Raw genomic sequence first — 19,053 nt, 5'->3', positions numbered from 1 at the left:
ATCACCAGACTTAAAAATTTTGTCAGTGAATAAATATCACACACCTGAATTCCGAAACATAAAGATGAATACATGAATACTTTCTTATTGTGAATAACATGTATATGATATGCAAATATCAATTATTACAACCATTTTCATGACTTCCCATAAATAGCACCAACATTTTCAATAACGAAATAAGGCAATCAAGACAGCTTCCATAATTTAAATTTCAAATTGAAATCCAACAAATTCATAACAAGAATGTGATGACCAGGACAATAGATAATTTTGGAAAATTGCAGCAGACCTGTTTACTGAAATAATCAAATTTTACGCATACTTTTTTTTCATCAAAGGGTATCTTGGAACCTCAAAGCTTGCCACATGTTGCTCAAGATATCAGCTTCTAGGGTACATGTATGCAAACTGGATTCCAAGTATTGTAATAAATCAAAGGAGTACAGTTACATGAAACAAACAGCTATCAACATAAATCATTTTTCATTTGTAATTTCAGTGTTTTATTGATTTTCCATGATAAGCATTTCTTAAAAAAAATAAACCTTGAACCACCACACTCCAATCAATGTCAACTCATCTTCTAATCCCCCCCCCTTGATTTGAATCAATCGGTCACATCCAGGCCACATCATAAATCACAAAATAAATCAATGATTTAAGAGCAACATTGGTAAATCTATTCATTGGGTGATTAGAAATAGGATGTATATATCTGGTTTTAGTGTTGTAGCAATTTCAACAGCCACAACAAAGTATGTGAAATAAGGCTGGTGTTTGGATTGATCTCAGAAAAATTCTGGCAGTTTGTGCATTAAAGGGAAAGTACGATTCTGGTGGAGTACTGTCTGTGCATTTCAGAAAGGAGCAAGAAACCCTAGGAATAAGCAAGGCTGTGTGAAAACAGAAAATGATAGATCGTCACTCTACCATAGGCTCCCTCAGATTATCATTTCATTTTTTAAAGGAGAATCAAACTCATAAAACAAGCTGATTTGTTTAGAGCAGAAAAAGTCAAAGAAACCAAATAAAGAAGGTTTGAGGAAAATTTGGAAAATAATCAGAAAAAATTATGAGCCATTAAATGTTGAGAATAGCTAATGGTATGTAGATCCTCCCATTTGGCAATGCGACCAAGATGTGTGTGCTGTCACAAATGACAAAATGAGCAACTCTTTCTTCTGGACTAAACAAATATACTGAAAAAATATCTTTTGCTCACTCTTATGATCCAGTACAAACATTTCATAGCTTCAACCATGATATACTTTGTGAAACCTCTATCATATGTACTCACATAAAAGTATACCTACTGATAGACTTGATAAAAGCTTTAGTGATCTCAATATTAAAATACTCATTATTTTCTTAAATCATTTATTCAAAAAAAAATTCTGATCTTTAATCTTTTCAAACTTTCAACTTATTTCAATCTGTTTTCTTTGATTTTTCTGTTTTATACAATTCACCTTGTCTCACTATTTGAATTCTCTGTTAAAGAAAGAAATGGTAGGTGGATGGTAATGCCTGAAAGAAATGGCTAATGTATCATTCTCCCTCTCTCTCTCTTTGACATATACTGTGATAGCATATCAGGGTCTACTGCAAATGAAACAATCAGACTGTTTCTGAGATGATTTGATGGACTGAATCACCAAATCCTCCAGAAGAATCAAACAAAGAAACATTTTGAAATTTGTAACTTAGGATTGTGCATAATTTTGTTGATTATTGTACCGGCAAAAAAGAAAGCCTTCTGTACACCGACATCTAGCACTACACATGTAGATGGCCAGATCATGTCTTCAATAATGGATTTCAGTTTTTTCATCATTCCCATATAGCATCAGATAGAAGTCTGTGTCTCTGTTCTTTCCGCAGCTGGAGACGGAACTGTTTCACTTCCTGATGTGCCCTGATGATTATAAACAAAGATGAGCAGCAAGTCATGGCTTCAATAAATAGTTGCAGTTTTCATTTGTCCTCACTATGATAGTACCAGATGGAAAATCTCCTGTGTCTTTGTAGTTGAAGCTGGAGAACTGAGCTACATATGCAGGCACACTGACTATTACAGGAGCAAGTCTTGGCTTCAATGATAAGCTTTAGTTTTTATTTGTCTTCTCTATGATAGCACCAGACAAAATCTACTGTGTCTTTGTAGCTAAGTTGGAGGTATAGAACTGAGCCATACATGCAGGCACACTGTCATGGCTTCAATAGTTAATTGCACAGTTTTCCTTGTCCTCAGTTCCATAGCGTCGGATAGAAGTCTGCTGCAGGTGCCTCTGTTCTTTCCGCAGCTGGACATAGAATCGGATCACGTCTGGGTGCGCCCGGACGCAGCTTCCGTCGAAGTCAAGGACCCGGAGGCCCTGCAAGCTGGTGGCCCTAGAGAGGGCGACATACGCCTGTCCGCACTCAAAGACACGGGAGAGGGAGATTTCCACACAGTCGAGTGACATGCCCTAGGATAAAGATTGATCAAGTGATTGGTTAAAATCTTTGTGACTGTTGAATGTGAGTAATCATCTTACAGAATGAAAGATCAAGGAGGCCCATAATGAAACAGCTGTTTTTTTTGCTTCAGATTGGAATCTTCTTCCCGTTACCTTTATCTACTCTTCCTCCTCCTTTTCCTTCCTCCTCTCCTCTTTCTTCTTCTCCTCCTTCATCTTCTTTTTCTCCTCCTTCTTCATCTTCTTTTTTCTTCTTTGTCTTCTTTTTCATTGGCAACCTCATCGTCTTCTTCTCCTCCTCTTCCTTCTTCTTCTCCTCCTTCTTCATCTTCTTTTTCTCCTCCTTCTTCATGTTCTTTTTTCTTCTTTGTCTTCTTTTTCATTGGCAACCTCATCGTCTTCTCCTCCTCTTCCTTCTTCTCCTCCTCTTCCTTCTTCTTCTCCTCCTTCTTCTCCTCCTCCTCTTCTTCCTTCTTCTCATCATCATCCCTCTCATTCTCCTTCTTCCCCTCCTCCTTCACATGATTTCAAAGAATTTTGTTTAGGAAATCAAAGTACCAGTAACGCATGTCTGGTCTCTTCACGACCATGACGTTCAATAGATCTTCCACACCCATAACTTCTTAAGCTTTGAAAATCACAAGGAAACATGAGAGTGGATCACCAATTAAATCTTGAAGGCCTACCTGACTCTTATGGATTGAGATGGCCCAGGCAAGTTTGAGAGGCAGCTGTCTCCTGGTGAGGATGAGGGAGGGACCGACGACAATGGACCAACGTTCTGGTCGTATCACCTCCTCCAGACCAGACATGAAACGGACCTTTGGGTTTCCTACGGGGAGTAGATGAGAGAGGTTACAAAAGATGTTAGTGAATTAAGGAGAATTCTACAGATAATCATACAGCTCATATTCCCCCTGACTATGTTAGACCTACTGTAATCATCATCATCATGATCATCATCACCTCCACTATCATCCATCACAATAACCGTTACCACTATATCATCGCCATCCTCCTCCTCATCATCATAATCATTATCATCATCATCGTCATCACAATGGCTATCACCACCATCATCATCATTACCATTCTTCTCCTCCTCATCATCATCATCACCACCACCATCATCACCGATATCATCATCACAATCACTATAATCGTCGTCACCACCACCATCACAGTTACCATCATCATCATCATCACAATCACTATATCACCAACGTGATCATCATCATCACAACCACCATCATAAACATCAACATCATATCTAATACCTTAACCCACCTCCTTTCAAACTTTTCTCTATACCTACCTTGCATTCCTGATTCAAAACCTGTGACCACACCTCTAGCTCCATTGACTAGACCTCTATGTACATCAAGATTCTTGGCAAGCATAACCTGCAACAAAACATTTACAAAGCACTTTTATTATCAACTAAATGGATCGTTGATTGCACTCAGTAAATTTTTACACTGGCTGTTGATATGACATTCCAGATAACGTGATAGCTTTGATCACTCTCGAGTCTGACGCAGCATAAGCTCCCGTAAAGGGTCAATAATATGAATCAAACTTGAACCATGTATCATTTGAATTCTACAAAAGTGAAGTAATGCATGAACATTTTTCCACTTAGTATTCTTTCTGAAAACTGACATTTTGATTTGTTCAGTATCTACCCTCCTCTCTCAGTAGTCATTTGATCATCCTTTCAAAATAGCCCTTTAAGCAATAGACCTTGTGCATATGATGTCATAATCCTAAAGCGCCCTCCCTCAGAGGATATAAGAATATGTGAAACAGAGTTGTCAGAGATAGGCCAGCTGCAGATCACCAATGCATGCAAGGCAATCGCTTTAGCCTCTAAGATGGCGGTGCAATGTCATCAGTACATAAGGTCCAATTATCTCAAAAATCGGTGGTTGGATGTCAGAAAGCGAAACACAAAGATCATAATCAGTAGTTTATTGACCACTTCATGGTTGTGAAGTGGTTTTAATAAAAATGAAGAACAATTCAGATATTTAATTTTGATCAGACACCCATTTGACATCATGGTGAGCCCAGCTCCCCTTTAATCATAGCACTATAGCTCACCTGTGCACCTATCTTGAGGTCTATTCTTTGTCTGACCGGGCATTGGTTGTTCATCTGTTTGACGAGTGAAGGGTCACTATCCATTGCTTCAAACACCCTCACATCACCTATGGAACAAAAAGGGAAATATATTATACACCCTTAAGTCACCTATGGAAACAAAAAAATATATATCATGCAGCTGGCTGGTGCAATATAAGACACCTGTTGTCGCAGCAAATTTTCCCCCATTTCCTATTGCTTTGTCTATGATGATATGAGAGAACTGGGGCTCCGTCTTACAAAGAGTTGAGATTGATCCAATCAATCGCAACTATGGATGGCCAGCAATGTCAACATATAAAATGCATGTTTGTTCCAAAAAAATTGTAGATATGAATGTATATTGATATTGATGAATTCATTGATTTCTTGACAATCTGGTGTGTTCTTTATTTACAAAGGACATTTTATAAATTTCCTGTAGAAGAAATTATGACACTGATGGATTTCCATAGAGTTATGATTGATTGGATTGATCGTAACTCTATGTAAGACGGGGGCCCTGGGCTCCTTAACACAAAGGTTAGTGATTGATCGTACACTTGATTTTCACAACTGATTGTACAGTGAAAAATGTTCTACGATCATTGCTAAGTGTGTTACAGGCCCCTGGTGGGTGTTTCATAAAGCTGTTCGTAAGTTAAGGGCGACTTTAAGAACGACTGGTGATCCTTTCTTGTGGTAAATGGTATATTAATTGGCGATTTGGTTAAGCGTGTAAGAAAGGTTCACCAGTCATTCTTAAAGTCGCTCTTAACTTACAAACAGCTTTGTGAAACAGCCCCCTGGTCATGAAATGCTGCTTGCAGGTTCCTTAGCAGGGAAGACGCTGCTCTGACTTAAGAGATACACATAGTATTTACAAATGGTCATCTTTAGATATTATTTGCCACAGATTGTCATCTGGGGCCCGTTTCATAAAGGAGTTGCAACTTTTGTAACTTTGCCATCATGACAACTACCATGGAAACCTTGATTATGATTTCCTGCTGAGCACTATTACCATGGCAGTTGCCATTATGGCAAAGTTACAACAGTTGCAAGTCCTTTGGGAAATGGGCCCCCGATTGTCAGATTGGTTTCATGATCAAATGAGGAAATCTTCTATCGACTTCACTCACCTTTGAGTTTGTTGAGGTGGACATTGTTGAGCTGATCGACATCCTCTTTGTGTGTGCATAATCTGGTAGCGTGGATGCCTTCTTTATCCACACAGTGCTTGGCCGTAGCCGTTAAATAGTCGCTAACTTCAGCAGGGCAACTGCATCAAATGTGAATGGAAAGAAAAGCAATTCAATTCATATGCTGCTCTCACATGGCAGTCCAATATTTTTCTAGTTTGTATTGACCAATACTTATATGAGAGACTCTCACCCAAGCATTACAAATCATACATTTGAACATTACAACTATAACATTACTAAATTCGAATCATTAATCATTTTCACATGAATTCAATTATAATTATTATACATTTCTTGAAAAAAAGAAATAGGATCTTGCATCATGCCCAATACTGACAGATAGATTTCATGATTTTGATGCACAGAGTGTACATATGAAAATAAAAGATTAAAAAAATCTTGTTTTACTAATGAGTGAAGATTCGTTCAGCCATTTTAAAGGTGTACCATAAGATGACTGTAAAATGACAAATACAGCAAGTGCATATGGTATAATACTTTATCGAGGGTACCTACTTCAGCTACTTCATCTTCCAGAGGGCCTTGCATAACATGTAATTATTACCCTTTTCAATTCTCAAACGAGTATGTGACAAGAGGTCAGAAGGTCTCATTTATAAAGACTTTGGTATGACTCATGGATTGAACCCATGACCTCCTGTTAATAACGCAGTTGCTCTACCACCGAGCCACGTGCAACAATTGGACCACTGCGGATGTAATGCATGTGTGCATTCGAGGTTCAACTTTCTAATCAATGCAGATGCTTTTTTAAAATTTTGTAATGCCGGTTGAAATTAACAACAGTGATGGATTTTTTAGAATGGATGGCAGGTCTGCGGGTTACGGAGGCTGCCTTCCACGTACTTTTACGTTATTTGCTCAAAGAACAATTGTATTCGAAGGACCAAGGCTTTGGAATAATCTTCCAAGTGAAATAACTAGCTGTTTATCTCTAACTCTGTTTAAATGTAAACTGAAATCATTTCTTTTGTCCAGTTATGGACACCGTTAAGACGCACTGGCTGAATATATGTAATGTATTTGATTTGTACCTTTTTAAAGGTATAATGTGGTATAGTTTTTATTTATTTTTTTTTTTCATTCTTCGCTCTTCCCCCTCCTATATTTCACATTGTCCACTTTTCCTATAATTCTTTACCCCTTGATTTTGTGCTAATGTTTGGCTTTTCCTTTGTAGTCTAATTATTCTTTAGTGTCCGATCTCCTTACGAACTTCATAATTACTTTAAGGAACCTGCAGACACTACAAGCTCTGCTTTTCATGCAGGTTCCTTCATATTTCACTTTATTTACTGCCATTATCTTTGTATTTTCTATGTAACAAAATGTATTTCTTGTATTATGTTATTATTTTGTTATCTTGTGAAGTATGAAATAAATTCAATTCAATAAACTACTCACCGTCCTACCCTGATCTTCTGTAAGATGTTGATGAATGTTGGATCCTTCTGCCGCTTCACTTCCATGAGTTCAAAGTTTATCTGGATACAGCTGTGCCAAGCAGGTGACTGGAAATTAAAGGTAAAAGACAGTGACTGCTGCAAGCATTTCATGAGAAAGTCTTTTAAATCAAGTTTGATTGTGAAAAAATTATCATAAATTTAGATCAGGTACATTAATGTAAACTTGTCTTTGTAAAATCATGAAATCTAAACTCAAAATCGATAATTCTGGTGATCACTAACACAGAAAAGCATATGTGGGTCAGTGTATTAATATTGCTTCGAAAAATACCTGACATTTGATGGAGTTTCGTGCTTATTTTGCTCATTTCTCAGCAATTAAGCATTTTCTTCCAGAGCTATTTGGCACATATTCTTTATTTATACATACAAACACTTTGGTGGTAAATTTATTGGATTCTGCATGTTTGAACTCATTTTGAGATCATTACCACAACTGGTATTTCTCTTTCAAACCCCCCCCCCAAGAATGTTACAATTACAGCTCAAGGTATATGACCAAGGGGAGGGGGTGAATTAAAGGCTAAATCCAGTTCTGGTCAGACATTTAAGAAAAGTTGAAACCAGTTTTTATATGTTTGGGACATTCCTGATATAAAGGAAACAAATGTGTATTAAATCCCAGGGGGGGCACTCAACCAAAAAAGTGGTAGGGGAGTGCTGCGGGCAAGACAAAAAACAGGAGCCTTGGAGCGGGCTTATTGTATAAAGGAGGGTCTTCAACAGGCTTCGGAACTACAAATGTTTATGAATGATTGAGATTTTCCATGGATAGTAATCGGGGTTTGTTTTCTACAACGACGATTTCGCCTCATGGGTGTTGTTTAAACAATTGTTTGAATTACTTTACTGTCTTACTAAGACTGGGAGGTTGTTCCAAAGCATTTGACCATAAAAAATTGATCTTTGAGATCAAGATGCTGTTCAGAAGAAGGTGAATATTGCGAGCATTCCTGGTGCAAATATCATAAACAAATTAAACAGTATAGATCAAAAAATTTTGTAATAAACTGTTGGGATATCATTATTAGATTACACATAAATACTGCTGTTTCCTAAACCATGGCAGAACCTGCATATAAGGGTAATCTGTGATAATTATTTACCTGGAAGCAGAACTTCTGTCTCTCTCCCTTTTTAACAACCGGTGGTAGCTGCAAGAAATCCCCACAGAGAATCAGCTGGATCCCACCGAACGGCTCGTCACAACGCTTGATCACTCTCGCTACAGCCTGAGATAATGATACAAGATCATCAAGATGGGTATGGGAACCAGAATAAGAATACTCGACCCATTGGGTCGAAGTTCACAAAGGTGATGTGAATTTAATAGACCACACATTATTCATAATAAGCGGCATAGGCATGCTTCATTTAGCGTATGCACTTTGACTGATCCCATAATTCTTTGCAAAGAACTCAGGTGTTGGGTAAAATGGGATGTATTTGAGCTTGTTGTCATGGTTTCCCCCATAAACTGAGTCAGGTTTGGACAAATCAATTTTTTAAACCATGTACCAGCAACTTTTCTCTTTCTCATGATATTCCATATGTAATTGCTCAACTTCAGGATAAATAGAAATTGCGAGACACATTAACCTCTGGGTTAATGAGCTATCATAATGAAACTCATTCCTTGCTCCTTATAAAATTAGTAAATACAATTCTTGGTAAGGATTTGATTCAGTTTTTGAGCTTGTCATACATTTCTGATGTTCAGAAGAATATGCCTATAAAGTCAAATCTCCAGAGACCACAAAATTCTGTTCAACTTTGGCGAAATTTGACTTAGAACATAGAGCTTAGAAATAACACATGTTTTTCATATATATTCTCAAATGATAATGGTTCAATTTACGTGATTATTCATCTTTACTATGGAAGGTTGAGTTATGCAGAGTTTACTCTACCTCTAATTTAGTGAAGAAATTCCCATCGATCATGGAGATCTCATCCACGATCAGATGCTTGCACTTCCGCCATTGTTGTCTTTTCATTGGCCTTGATGCAAGCTCAATGAGCTGCGGGAGCTCTCCTGTGCCGGATCCTATACCTAAAGAGAATGACAAGAGGAATGGAAATGTGATATAATGTATGATCTCTAACGACATCTATAAAGATAAACAGGAGTTATAGTCAAGTGATTCATTTGGGGAAGAAACTGTCTCAAATGCCTGAATTCAAAAAGGTGGATTCAATTGTATCATGGTACAAAATCATGGATTATGCAGTTTTTTTTTGTATAATTGCACTTGGCCTGGCCATCCCAGTAATTGGGGATAAAACCTTTACAATACAGACCTGCAAACTGGTGCAGCGTCGTCCCTCCGATGTGGCAAGCTGCCACCCCCGTGCTGGCGGTGGCAAAGGTAGAGTCCGGAGGGAGGGCGTTGATGATGTGCCTGAGCAGGAAGGACTTCCCCGTACCCGCGCTCCCCGTGAAGAATATACTCTTCCCAGACAGGACCGCATTCAGGACCCTCTTCTGTTCGTTGGATAGAGGCGGCGTCTTCCTCAATGTGTTCAGTTGAAGTTTCTTGCGAGGTACCTGTTCCTGTTTATCGGAGAGTGTAAATATGTCAATGAAAGGAAATTCAAATATAAAAAAAAATGATTACCCGGTTGATGAAGTCACTGCCTGAATTAACTTTGCATCAGATGAATAACCACCCATGAATATGTGGACTTTTTTGTATTTAAGTCTTGAAATGAAGATCAAATAAACAGCTCTTTTTAAAGATGCCCTGATGTTGTGACAAATATTTATGCTATATCAGGCAATGAAAAGTTCTGATTATACTAGTTTTAGTCTTTGGGATATCTCATGAGTATCCAGTATGAATATGAATAACCCTTGTTTACATTTATATTGTCTATGAAGGTATAATATAACCAAAGATATTGTAGGACTGTTATTTTGACATTTGGTTTCCTTTAATAATTAAATTTACAGTTCAAGCTTTGGTATTTAGTTCAGCTTTGTTTACATTCTTGATGGCTTCTGTTGTCATCCATATTTGGCCAATGGGTTTAGCCAGATTAGTACATTATCTGAGATACATGTACAGACAAACGGGGGCTGTTTTCATAAGTTTTGCATGATATGAAAAACAGGTATCATGTTCTTGTGCTTAATGAGATATCTCATTATTAGTGGAACTATGTATCTTTTTTACAATTTTGAATTGAAATGCTTTTCAACAGAATTAAAATGACCGAGAATCTTGATTTAGCATCTAATAACACTTTCTTATTGTTAGAAAGTCAGGCATAACATTACAAACAGCCTTATAAAACAGCCCTATTAGACCAACGTCCATAACAACAATCTCACCCGCTCAGCTGGATTACCAACCCCCTTCCTCCCTCTCTTCCTAGCCTGAGCTGCAGGGGTGGTGGATGTGCCTTTGGCCTCGGCTAGCTTGGCTCTCTGGTTGTTGATGGTATCCACGTCACCCTGGTTCATGGGGCTGATCTCGTCAAACTGCTGGGGTAGCTCTGACAGCAGACGGGCTCTGTCACTCACTACCTGATGGAACGAAAGGGACAAGAACTACATTTAGAGCAATGTCTCAGCCTTTAGGGTAGACCTTACCCTGTAATCAGAGGGTTAAGTGTTTAAATCTCTATTAGAAAATGGTAGAGATTAGAAAATGGTAGAGATGATTTTACAGCTTCTAAAGGTATTGAATAGGCTTTCCATCCATGGTATTGCAATTTTTATAATAGATCCGGAGAAATTATTCCTAATCTGGAATGTTCATAAAATGGCTTAAGATCATATTTTAAGAGTAAAAACAGTCATCCAGAAAATTTTCACAAAAATTAATGACTTGAATGTCATATTGATTACTTCAATCTGGCGCACAAATAGCGAGAACAGATGCCCTAACCTGGGGTTCATTTCACAAAACTTTTTATACAGTAATAGCAAATTTACAATACTAGTTAAAAACTACTGAAATCATACAATCTGATTGGCTGAGAGTCAATTTGTGACAGAAATTGTGTATTGGTTTATAACAAGTCTTAATGAAACAGGACTCTTGGACCCACCTTCTCTGATTTCCTGCACTCCATCTTGACGGCCAAACTCTTGAGGAATGTCTTGAGCTGGTGCGGTGGGCAGTTGGAGATCATGACTTGAAGGCTCTTCTTAGGCAGTCTGATGCAGGCCTTGCCATCACTGGCAAAACGACGATGGACGACCACGTCCTGCATCGACAGCGTCGATGATGTCTTGCCTATGGATATCAAATTCAGTTAGAAAATCAAATACTACATATCACAGGTGGAGTGAAGCATGGCTTGCAGTTTGCATCAACAAAGTTAATGATGTCTTGTTGTCTACAATAAATTGATAGAGACCTCTAATGAATTCAACCAAATATATAAAGTAGAGGGATGTCAACATCCTGCATCGACAAAGTCACAAACGTCTTGCCTTAAAGAGAAATGCCAGTAGTTGCAATAAACACTGATTTCATGAGAAAGTCTGTAAAACCAGGCTTAATTGTCAGTATATCATCGAGGATCTAGATCTGGTACAGTTCCATAAACTGAACTTTGTGAAATCTTGAAATCTACGCCGGCTCAATTCACACTGAAGATCACCAACACAGATAGGCACACGTGGGACAGTGTATTATTATTGCTGGAATAAAGACCCGACGGAAGTGACCAAATCCGCGCTTATTTTGCTTATTTCTCAGCAATTACACAATTTCTTCCATAATCCTTTGGCACATATTTTTTATTCATACAAACAAACAGACACTTTGGTGGTCATTATATTAGATTCTGTAAAAAGTCATTTTGAGATTGTTACCAATACTGGAATTTATCTTTAAGCTGGCAATTGATTATAAATATGACCACTGTCAAAGCAATGATGGGTGACTACAGTTTGAATTGAAAATGTCAACAACAACTTTCCTACAGCTACCAAATTCAATTAAAAATATGAAACACAACTTACTAAAACTACTACATGGCAATTCTATAAAATATGTACATCCAACCCTCTATATGAGGGACTGTCATGAAATTTTCTGTGTCTGATTTCTTTTTTTTTTTACAGTCTGTAATGCTCAACCATGACTTGGTTGGTTTATAGAGTGAAGACTTGAGAAAAATGTGTGTCAGACTTACAAAAAGGATGATCACTTTACGGAATTGCCTTACAGATCACTGGCAAAACCCGGGGGGGAGGGTCACCAACTTTCAGATTAGCTGGAAGTCCTGACATACCTGTAAAAACCTTGAGTAGAACGTCCCTGAACTCATTCCTTCCTAAGATTAGGGATCCATTCCTGCACAGGGTTCGCTTGGTGACTTCTCCACTGGTATCTAGCTTCTCTATAGCGACCGTACAGGCTAGCTCTGGGCAATCCATAATGCACTATGTACGGTATAGTCTGTGAATAGAAACATCAGATCAACAATGTTTTTTGCTTTTAATATTGATTTAACAAAATTATAGTTCAACACATGTGCCTCGGAATTCTCATTTAAGGTGCCTCATCAGTCAAGAATTTTCCTAAAACTTAAAAAGTCCTGCATTTCAATTTTTTTTTACCATTTCTTAACCCTATCTAGGCCGGGGTATTTTGGGAGTTCATATGGCCGGGGGGGGGCCTCCCAGGCCCCCCCCTAAGATCTCGGCCGTCGACCGCGCGATCGCGCCGAAAATTGGCATGCTGGTTGCCTGGGACATAATCTCCAAGATTGTATAGTAATTTTTTTCGTGCGAGTCGCTATTAAGTGATTATGCTAATTTATGCGTAATTAGTATGCGAAATCATACTTTTTCCTCTAACTCCCTAAATAAAGCTCCAAATGTACTAATTTTTGGTATAGAAACTCTTTGTGGTGTTCTTAGCAAGTGTACATGAAAAAAATTGCGATATCAAATCATTTTCTTATGTATTTTATTGTTTTTTGCAATTTCTTATGTATTTCTTTGTTTTTTTACCTTTTGTTTTTCATTGTTTTTTCAATGAAATTTGTTGGGGACTCTTCTGTGATCATAAAAAGCATAAAATAAATACATTTAGAGCAGCAAAACTAAAAATAATCATACATTTATGAATTTTGGTTGAAAACACAATTTGCATTGACTTTGTACACGAAATCACGTTTTTGAGCAATTTTCGGTCTGACATGCACTTACATAATGTTGCGTAATTTCGGAACCACGTACCCGGAGGATGCAAAGTTGGTCTCAAAAGTTGCGCAAGACTTGAAAGTAAAAAGTCAGCGAGTGGCGCGGTCAAAAAATTTCGCGCGGCGAAAATATTGCGCGATTTGTTGAGGGGGGGCCTCCGAGGCCCCCCCCGGCCTAGATAGGGTTAATGCATGGTGCTATTATCTGAGTAATATTATACATATAGTGCATGCTGTTGAGTTCAATATACCATAATATGAGTGTCCATAGATTTCAAATTTCTCGCGTGTGTTTATATTTCAATGAGTCCGTTTAATACTAGGCAGACATATATTCTCCAAAATGGGTAGAATGGGGTCGCAATAGCACTCCAACTAAAAGGGGAAAAATGAATTATATATGCACTTACCTTGATTATATGAATGAAGGTTTATCTAAGTTTACCAAACTTAATACATAAACATATGGCCATTGAGTCATCGTACAGATCGAGTTACCTTTATACCTTTATACCGCATCTACTGGAAAAATACAGTTGTGTCTGCAGTCAAGTTTCCAGGTCTATCTTGTACTGTACGTTGTCTTCCTAGCTTGGATAAATCGCTATCTGTGCTATTTGTCCTTTGCTGTGCCAATGCAGTGACTAGTACTAATCCCATGCATGAGCATAATGCCATGCAGACCAAAACTTGTCTAGTTTTGTTTTGAAGTGATTGACTGTTGATGCTGTGACTACTTCAGCAGGCAAAGAATTCCAGTCGCTCACCACTCTAACACTGAAGGTGTTTTGCCTCACACTCAACCTACTCCTTTTCAGAAAAAGCTTGTAAGGATGACCACGGGTTGCTTGAGTGGAAGCTGATGTGAAGAACAGGTCTCTATTCACATCATCAATGCCGTGGATTATCTTATAGACTTGAATCATGTCACCTCTTCGTAGTCTGTACTTGATAGTAGGTAATGTCATTGCACGTAGCCTTCTGCCATAGTCCATTTCCTTCAGGGTTGGTACTAGCTTGGTTGCTCGTCGCTGGACTTTCTCAATAGCCTTCAGGTCAGAGGTATATCTTGGGTACCATATCCCATTTGCATATTCCAGAATTGGTCTCACAAGTGACTTGTATAACCTCTTGATGTTGTCTTTGTCTCTATGCACAAAGGTTCGTCGAATCGTAGCAAGCACACGGTTTGCTTTCAAGACTGCACTGGCTACTTGGGAGTGGAATTTCAGTTGAGAGTCCATGATGACTCCCAAGTCTCTTTCCTCTGAAACTTCCTCCAGCATATCTCCATCTAGATGATACTGATGATGGGAATTTTGATGACCAAGATGGAGGTATCTGCACTTTGCTGTATTGAACTGAAGCTGCCACTTCTTGGACCACTTAGCTAAGTTGTCTAAGTCAGTTTGCAGCCTGTCACAGTCCTCCTCCATTCTGATCTCTCTGAACAGTTTGGTGTCATCAGCATATATCTTTACGATACTGCTAACTACCTCAGGCAGATCATTGATGAACACAACAAAGACCATCGGTCCGAGAACACTACCTTGAGGCATGCCACTTCTAACAGGTAACCATTGTGATGATTTTCCATTGATGACAACTCTCTGCCTGCGGTGTGTCAAGAAACTATAAAGCCATTTCTCCAGACTACCTGCTATACCATAAGATCTTAGCTTGCTCATTAGTCGTTCATGTGGCACAGAGTCGAAAGCCTTACAAAAGTCAAGGTAGATGGCATCGATTTCACATCCTTTATCAAGAGAGGCAGTCCACAATTCCATGACCTCTAGCAGTTGCCTAATACAAGACCTTCCTGGAAGAAATCCATGTTGTGCATCACACAATAAATCATTCTGAATTAGTTGCTTGAGGATGGCATCACGCACAACAGATTCCATCACCTTGCTGATAACTGAGGTCAGGCTTATTGGTCTGTAGTTTTCCACTGCATCCTTCTTTCCTTTCTTGTGAATAGGTGTGATGTTAGCATCTTTCCATGATTGTGGAAGACATCCTTCTTTCAAGGACTTTCTGAAGATAAGCGCAAGAGGTATGCAAATTGTTCCAGCAGTTTCTTTGAGAACTCTGGGGTGAAATCCATCAGGCCCAGATGATTTTGAACACTTCAGTAATTTCAGTTTGTTCTTCACGGTACTTGTGGTAATGTCCAAATCGGTTAAGAGATTACCTTTGTGTCTGTCTACCAAAGTTGGGATCTGCTGCACATTTTCATCTGTAAATACACTGTTGAAAAAAAGGTTAAAGAGTTCAGCTTTGTCCTCATCCTTCTCAGCAGTGATTCCGTCTTGATTTTTCATGACCCCAAAATTAGCTCTGCATTTTCGTGAGCTATTTGCATATCTCCAGAATGCTTTGGGGTTAGACTTGATATTGTCGGCAATGTCCTTTTCAAATTTCCTGCGAAGATTCCTTGTCATCTTTCGAAATTTAATAGCTTCTTCTCTTGATCGCAGATAATCTACATCATCGCCACTTTTACGAAATTTTTTCCAAGATCTATGTTTCTTCTTTTGTTGTCTGAGAGCTTCTTTTGTCATCCAGACTTTCTTCTTCTTTAGTCTAACCCCTGTGGTCTTGGGGATGTGGCGGTCTATTGCTGCTTGATAGGTGATTGAGAAGAAGTTCCACGACTCATCTACATTCATGGACTCCAATTCACTATACCAATCTTTGTCAATGATGGTATCATTTATTGCCTGGTAGTCACCTTTATGGTATCGATACCTTTCCTCTTTTCTCAATGTCTGTTCTGCGTATAAATTTACATTAATAAGGATACATTGGTGATCGCTTAAACCTAGGCCAGGCAGGTAAGATATATTTCCAATCATTCCTTCTTCATTGGTGATCAAAAGGTCCAGTATATGTGGTTGTTGTCCTGTCCGGTATCGTGTGTACTCATCTATATGCTGATGAAGGAAACAGTCACTCAAGCAGTCAATAAACTTCTGTTCATGCGAAAGATGGGATGTCCAGTTCTCCCAGTTGATGTTTGGGTAATTAAAGTCACCAACGATGATCAGGTGCGAAGGATTGCTATCTGCAACTTTATACAGCAGCTCAGTCACCATATCAGTATTTGAATTATCTCTGTTAGAAGTTGGACTGCGGTAGATGCCTCCCAGAATTAATGAGTCCATTCCTTTCAGCCTCATATTTACCCACACACATTCATCGAAGCTTGACTCAAAACTTATTTCCTTGACCAAACTAGCATAGCGTTTGTGCACATACAACAAGACCCCTCTTACATCTTCTTTGTCAATATTTGAAAATTGGACATAGTCTTCAAGCTGATAATTTTGCACAGTCGGCTTGATATCATAATTTTTGGGTAGGCATTCACAGATAACAACAATATCAGCTGTACATTGTTCCAGAAGCAGAGAGAGTTCATCCAGTTTGTTGAGTAGACAGTCACTATTGGTATACAAAATTTTCAAATGTCCAATGATAGAGTCGACACCTGCTTTTCTGTGCACCTCACCAAACTCTTCTTCAGTTACTGTATCATCATTATTCGAGTGCATATCATTAGATTCGTCTGCTTCTGTTTCAGAATCATCCAAGTCAGTTTCTCCTTCTGTTTCTGAATTATCATCAGTTTCTCCATTCTCTGTATCTGCTTCTTCAGAGCTATTTCCCTCATCATCTGTATCAATGTTATCCGAGTCAATTTCTCTTCTTACTTTATTTGCAATATCAGAGTCATTATCTCCACTTTCTGACCCATTTGAGACAATTGCCTCAGTTTCTCTGTCTCCATCATGGTCATCTACATGTACATCCGCAGGGTCTGAGTCTACTTCTCTAATTTCTGTGTTTGGAATGTCAGATTTAAGATCTCCACTGTCTGCAGTATTTGCATGAGTTTCACTATCATACGAAATGTCAACAAGTGTGTCATGTGCAGTACAAGCACCATTTGAAATGATTTCTCCAATATCTGTGTCTTTAAAATCAAAGTCCATTTCCTCAGTGTTTTTTGCATTGGATTCCTCTATATCTCTCTCCATTTCTTCATCAGTTTTGACTATTTCTTTCTCGTTTTCTGCAACAAACTCCTCCTCAATTTCTTCATCTGTTTTTGCTCTATATTCCTTGATTTCTTTCTTCATTTCTGCATGAGATATGTTAACTTCTGTCTCCATTTCTGCATAAGACTCTTCTATTTTTGCACGGGTTTTGATTATTTCTTTCTTCACTTCTGCATCAAAGTCGACAATTTCTTTCTCCATTTCTGCATTAGACTCCTCCATTTCTTTATCTATTTTTGCACTGAATTTGTCTGTTTCTTTCTCCATTTTGGCATTGGATTTGTCTATTTCTTTCTCCATTCCTGCGTCAGACTTCTCTATTTCTTTGTCCATTTCTACATCTGAATTGTCTATTTCTTTCTCCATTTCTAAATCAGACTCCTTCATTATGTTCTCCATTTCTCCCTTGAATTTGTCCATTTCTGAGTCAGACTCATCTTTTTCTTTCTCCAATCTGGCATTGGATTCCTCTATTTCTTTCTCCATTTTTGCATTCCATTCCTCAATTGCTTTCATTTTGGCATTAGATTTGACTATTTCTTTATCTATTTCTGTCATAGAGTCTTCTCTTTCTTCAGCATTGGAATTGGAATTACAGATCGGTCTCTGTAATTGGTGAGTGGAGCCAACGGAGTTCAGCGGAACAACCAACATATTAACAGAGACCAAAGCTTTTGGTCTAGCTCTTAACTAGACAGCTGGCAGCCGTCTGTTTCGGGGAGGTTTTTTTTACATTTTTAATTTTTTTCATTTCTCCTTGTAAACAGCTCAGACGGCTCGCTATCGTGCAGCCACCATTAGGGGGTTAACAATGCAAAATACCCCGACGCGGCTCATCGATTTTTGTCTTTACTTATTAAAATATATGAAAATAACTGGACCAAAATAAAGATTATTATTATTCCGTTTTTGGCCTGAAACACACCAAAACAGAAAAATTAAACTTAAAAACTTTTTTAAAGGGAAAAAAAGTGACTTCCACTGTCGCGCAACTCCCACTTCCCTGATCTTTCAACTTTCAACTCAACTTCTCAAGTTAAGACGTTAATAACGGTTATTAAGTTAACTTAATGATAAATATGAGATTATGGCCATTTCGTCCCTGTACAGTCTGTACAGAGATATTGGTGAGTGGAGCCAACGGAGTTCGGCGGAACAACCAACATTAATAGTGACCGAAGCTTTGGGTCTATAAACTCTCAGCGCCTCTCCCATCCCAACCACGGCCCGAGCACCGACGGAGATTGGAGAAGGGCCGGGCGGTGGCGGCGGGGCCGGAGAAGGCGATAGTACGTCTACCCGTCCTGAACTGCCTCTCTTCTTCTTCTGTTTTTGTCTCTACTCTAAGTTAAACTTTGCTACTAAATGCTGGGTATCTTTAATATAATTGTTTTACGTACCAGGTACCCTTTGAAAATCCACAATTGGTGGTCGCGTCCGCGATTTCCAGTGATATAAATCTCCCCGGATCTTCGTTACTGACAGAGTGACAGAAAAACTTCTCACTCGATTTTGTAAACATACGAGATCTCCGGGCATTTAAATG

General features: G+C 38.5%; 1 protein-coding gene across 2 annotated transcripts; it reads right to left on the bottom strand.

The window, feature by feature from the left end:
• Nucleotides 1-1,836: 1,836 nt before the first annotated feature.
• LOC121423629 (ATP-dependent DNA helicase PIF1-like) lies at nucleotides 1,837-19,036 on the bottom strand. Of its 2 annotated transcripts, XM_041619036.1 has the most exons (14): nucleotides 18,908-19,036; nucleotides 13,660-13,671; nucleotides 12,529-12,689; nucleotides 11,335-11,522; nucleotides 10,613-10,807; nucleotides 9,580-9,832; nucleotides 9,189-9,331; nucleotides 8,385-8,510; nucleotides 7,217-7,323; nucleotides 5,729-5,868; nucleotides 4,566-4,672; nucleotides 3,778-3,865; nucleotides 3,149-3,294; nucleotides 1,837-2,471 (listed from the first exon to the last, which is right to left on the bottom strand). In XM_041619036.1, exons 3-14 carry the CDS (start codon nucleotides 12,671-12,673, stop codon nucleotides 2,220-2,222), a joined length of 1,890 nt encoding a protein of 629 aa, XP_041474970.1. In that variant the 5' UTR covers nucleotides 12,674-12,689; nucleotides 13,660-13,671; nucleotides 18,908-19,036; the 3' UTR covers nucleotides 1,837-2,219. The 2 variants fall into 2 exon arrangements, with proteins under 2 accessions (XP_041474970.1, XP_041474969.1); XM_041619035.1 differs by lacking the exon at nucleotides 13,660-13,671 and having other exon boundaries at nucleotides 12,529-12,695.
• Nucleotides 19,037-19,053: the final 17 nt, after the last annotated feature.

The sequence above is a fragment of the Lytechinus variegatus genome, chromosome 11, assembly GCF_018143015.1.
Source record: "Lytechinus variegatus isolate NC3 chromosome 11, Lvar_3.0, whole genome shotgun sequence".
Classification (NCBI taxonomy): Eukaryota; Metazoa; Echinodermata; class Echinoidea; order Temnopleuroida; family Toxopneustidae; genus Lytechinus; species Lytechinus variegatus.
The sequence above is the reverse complement of the archived record's forward strand: the minus strand, read 5'-3'. Positions and strand labels throughout refer to the sequence as shown.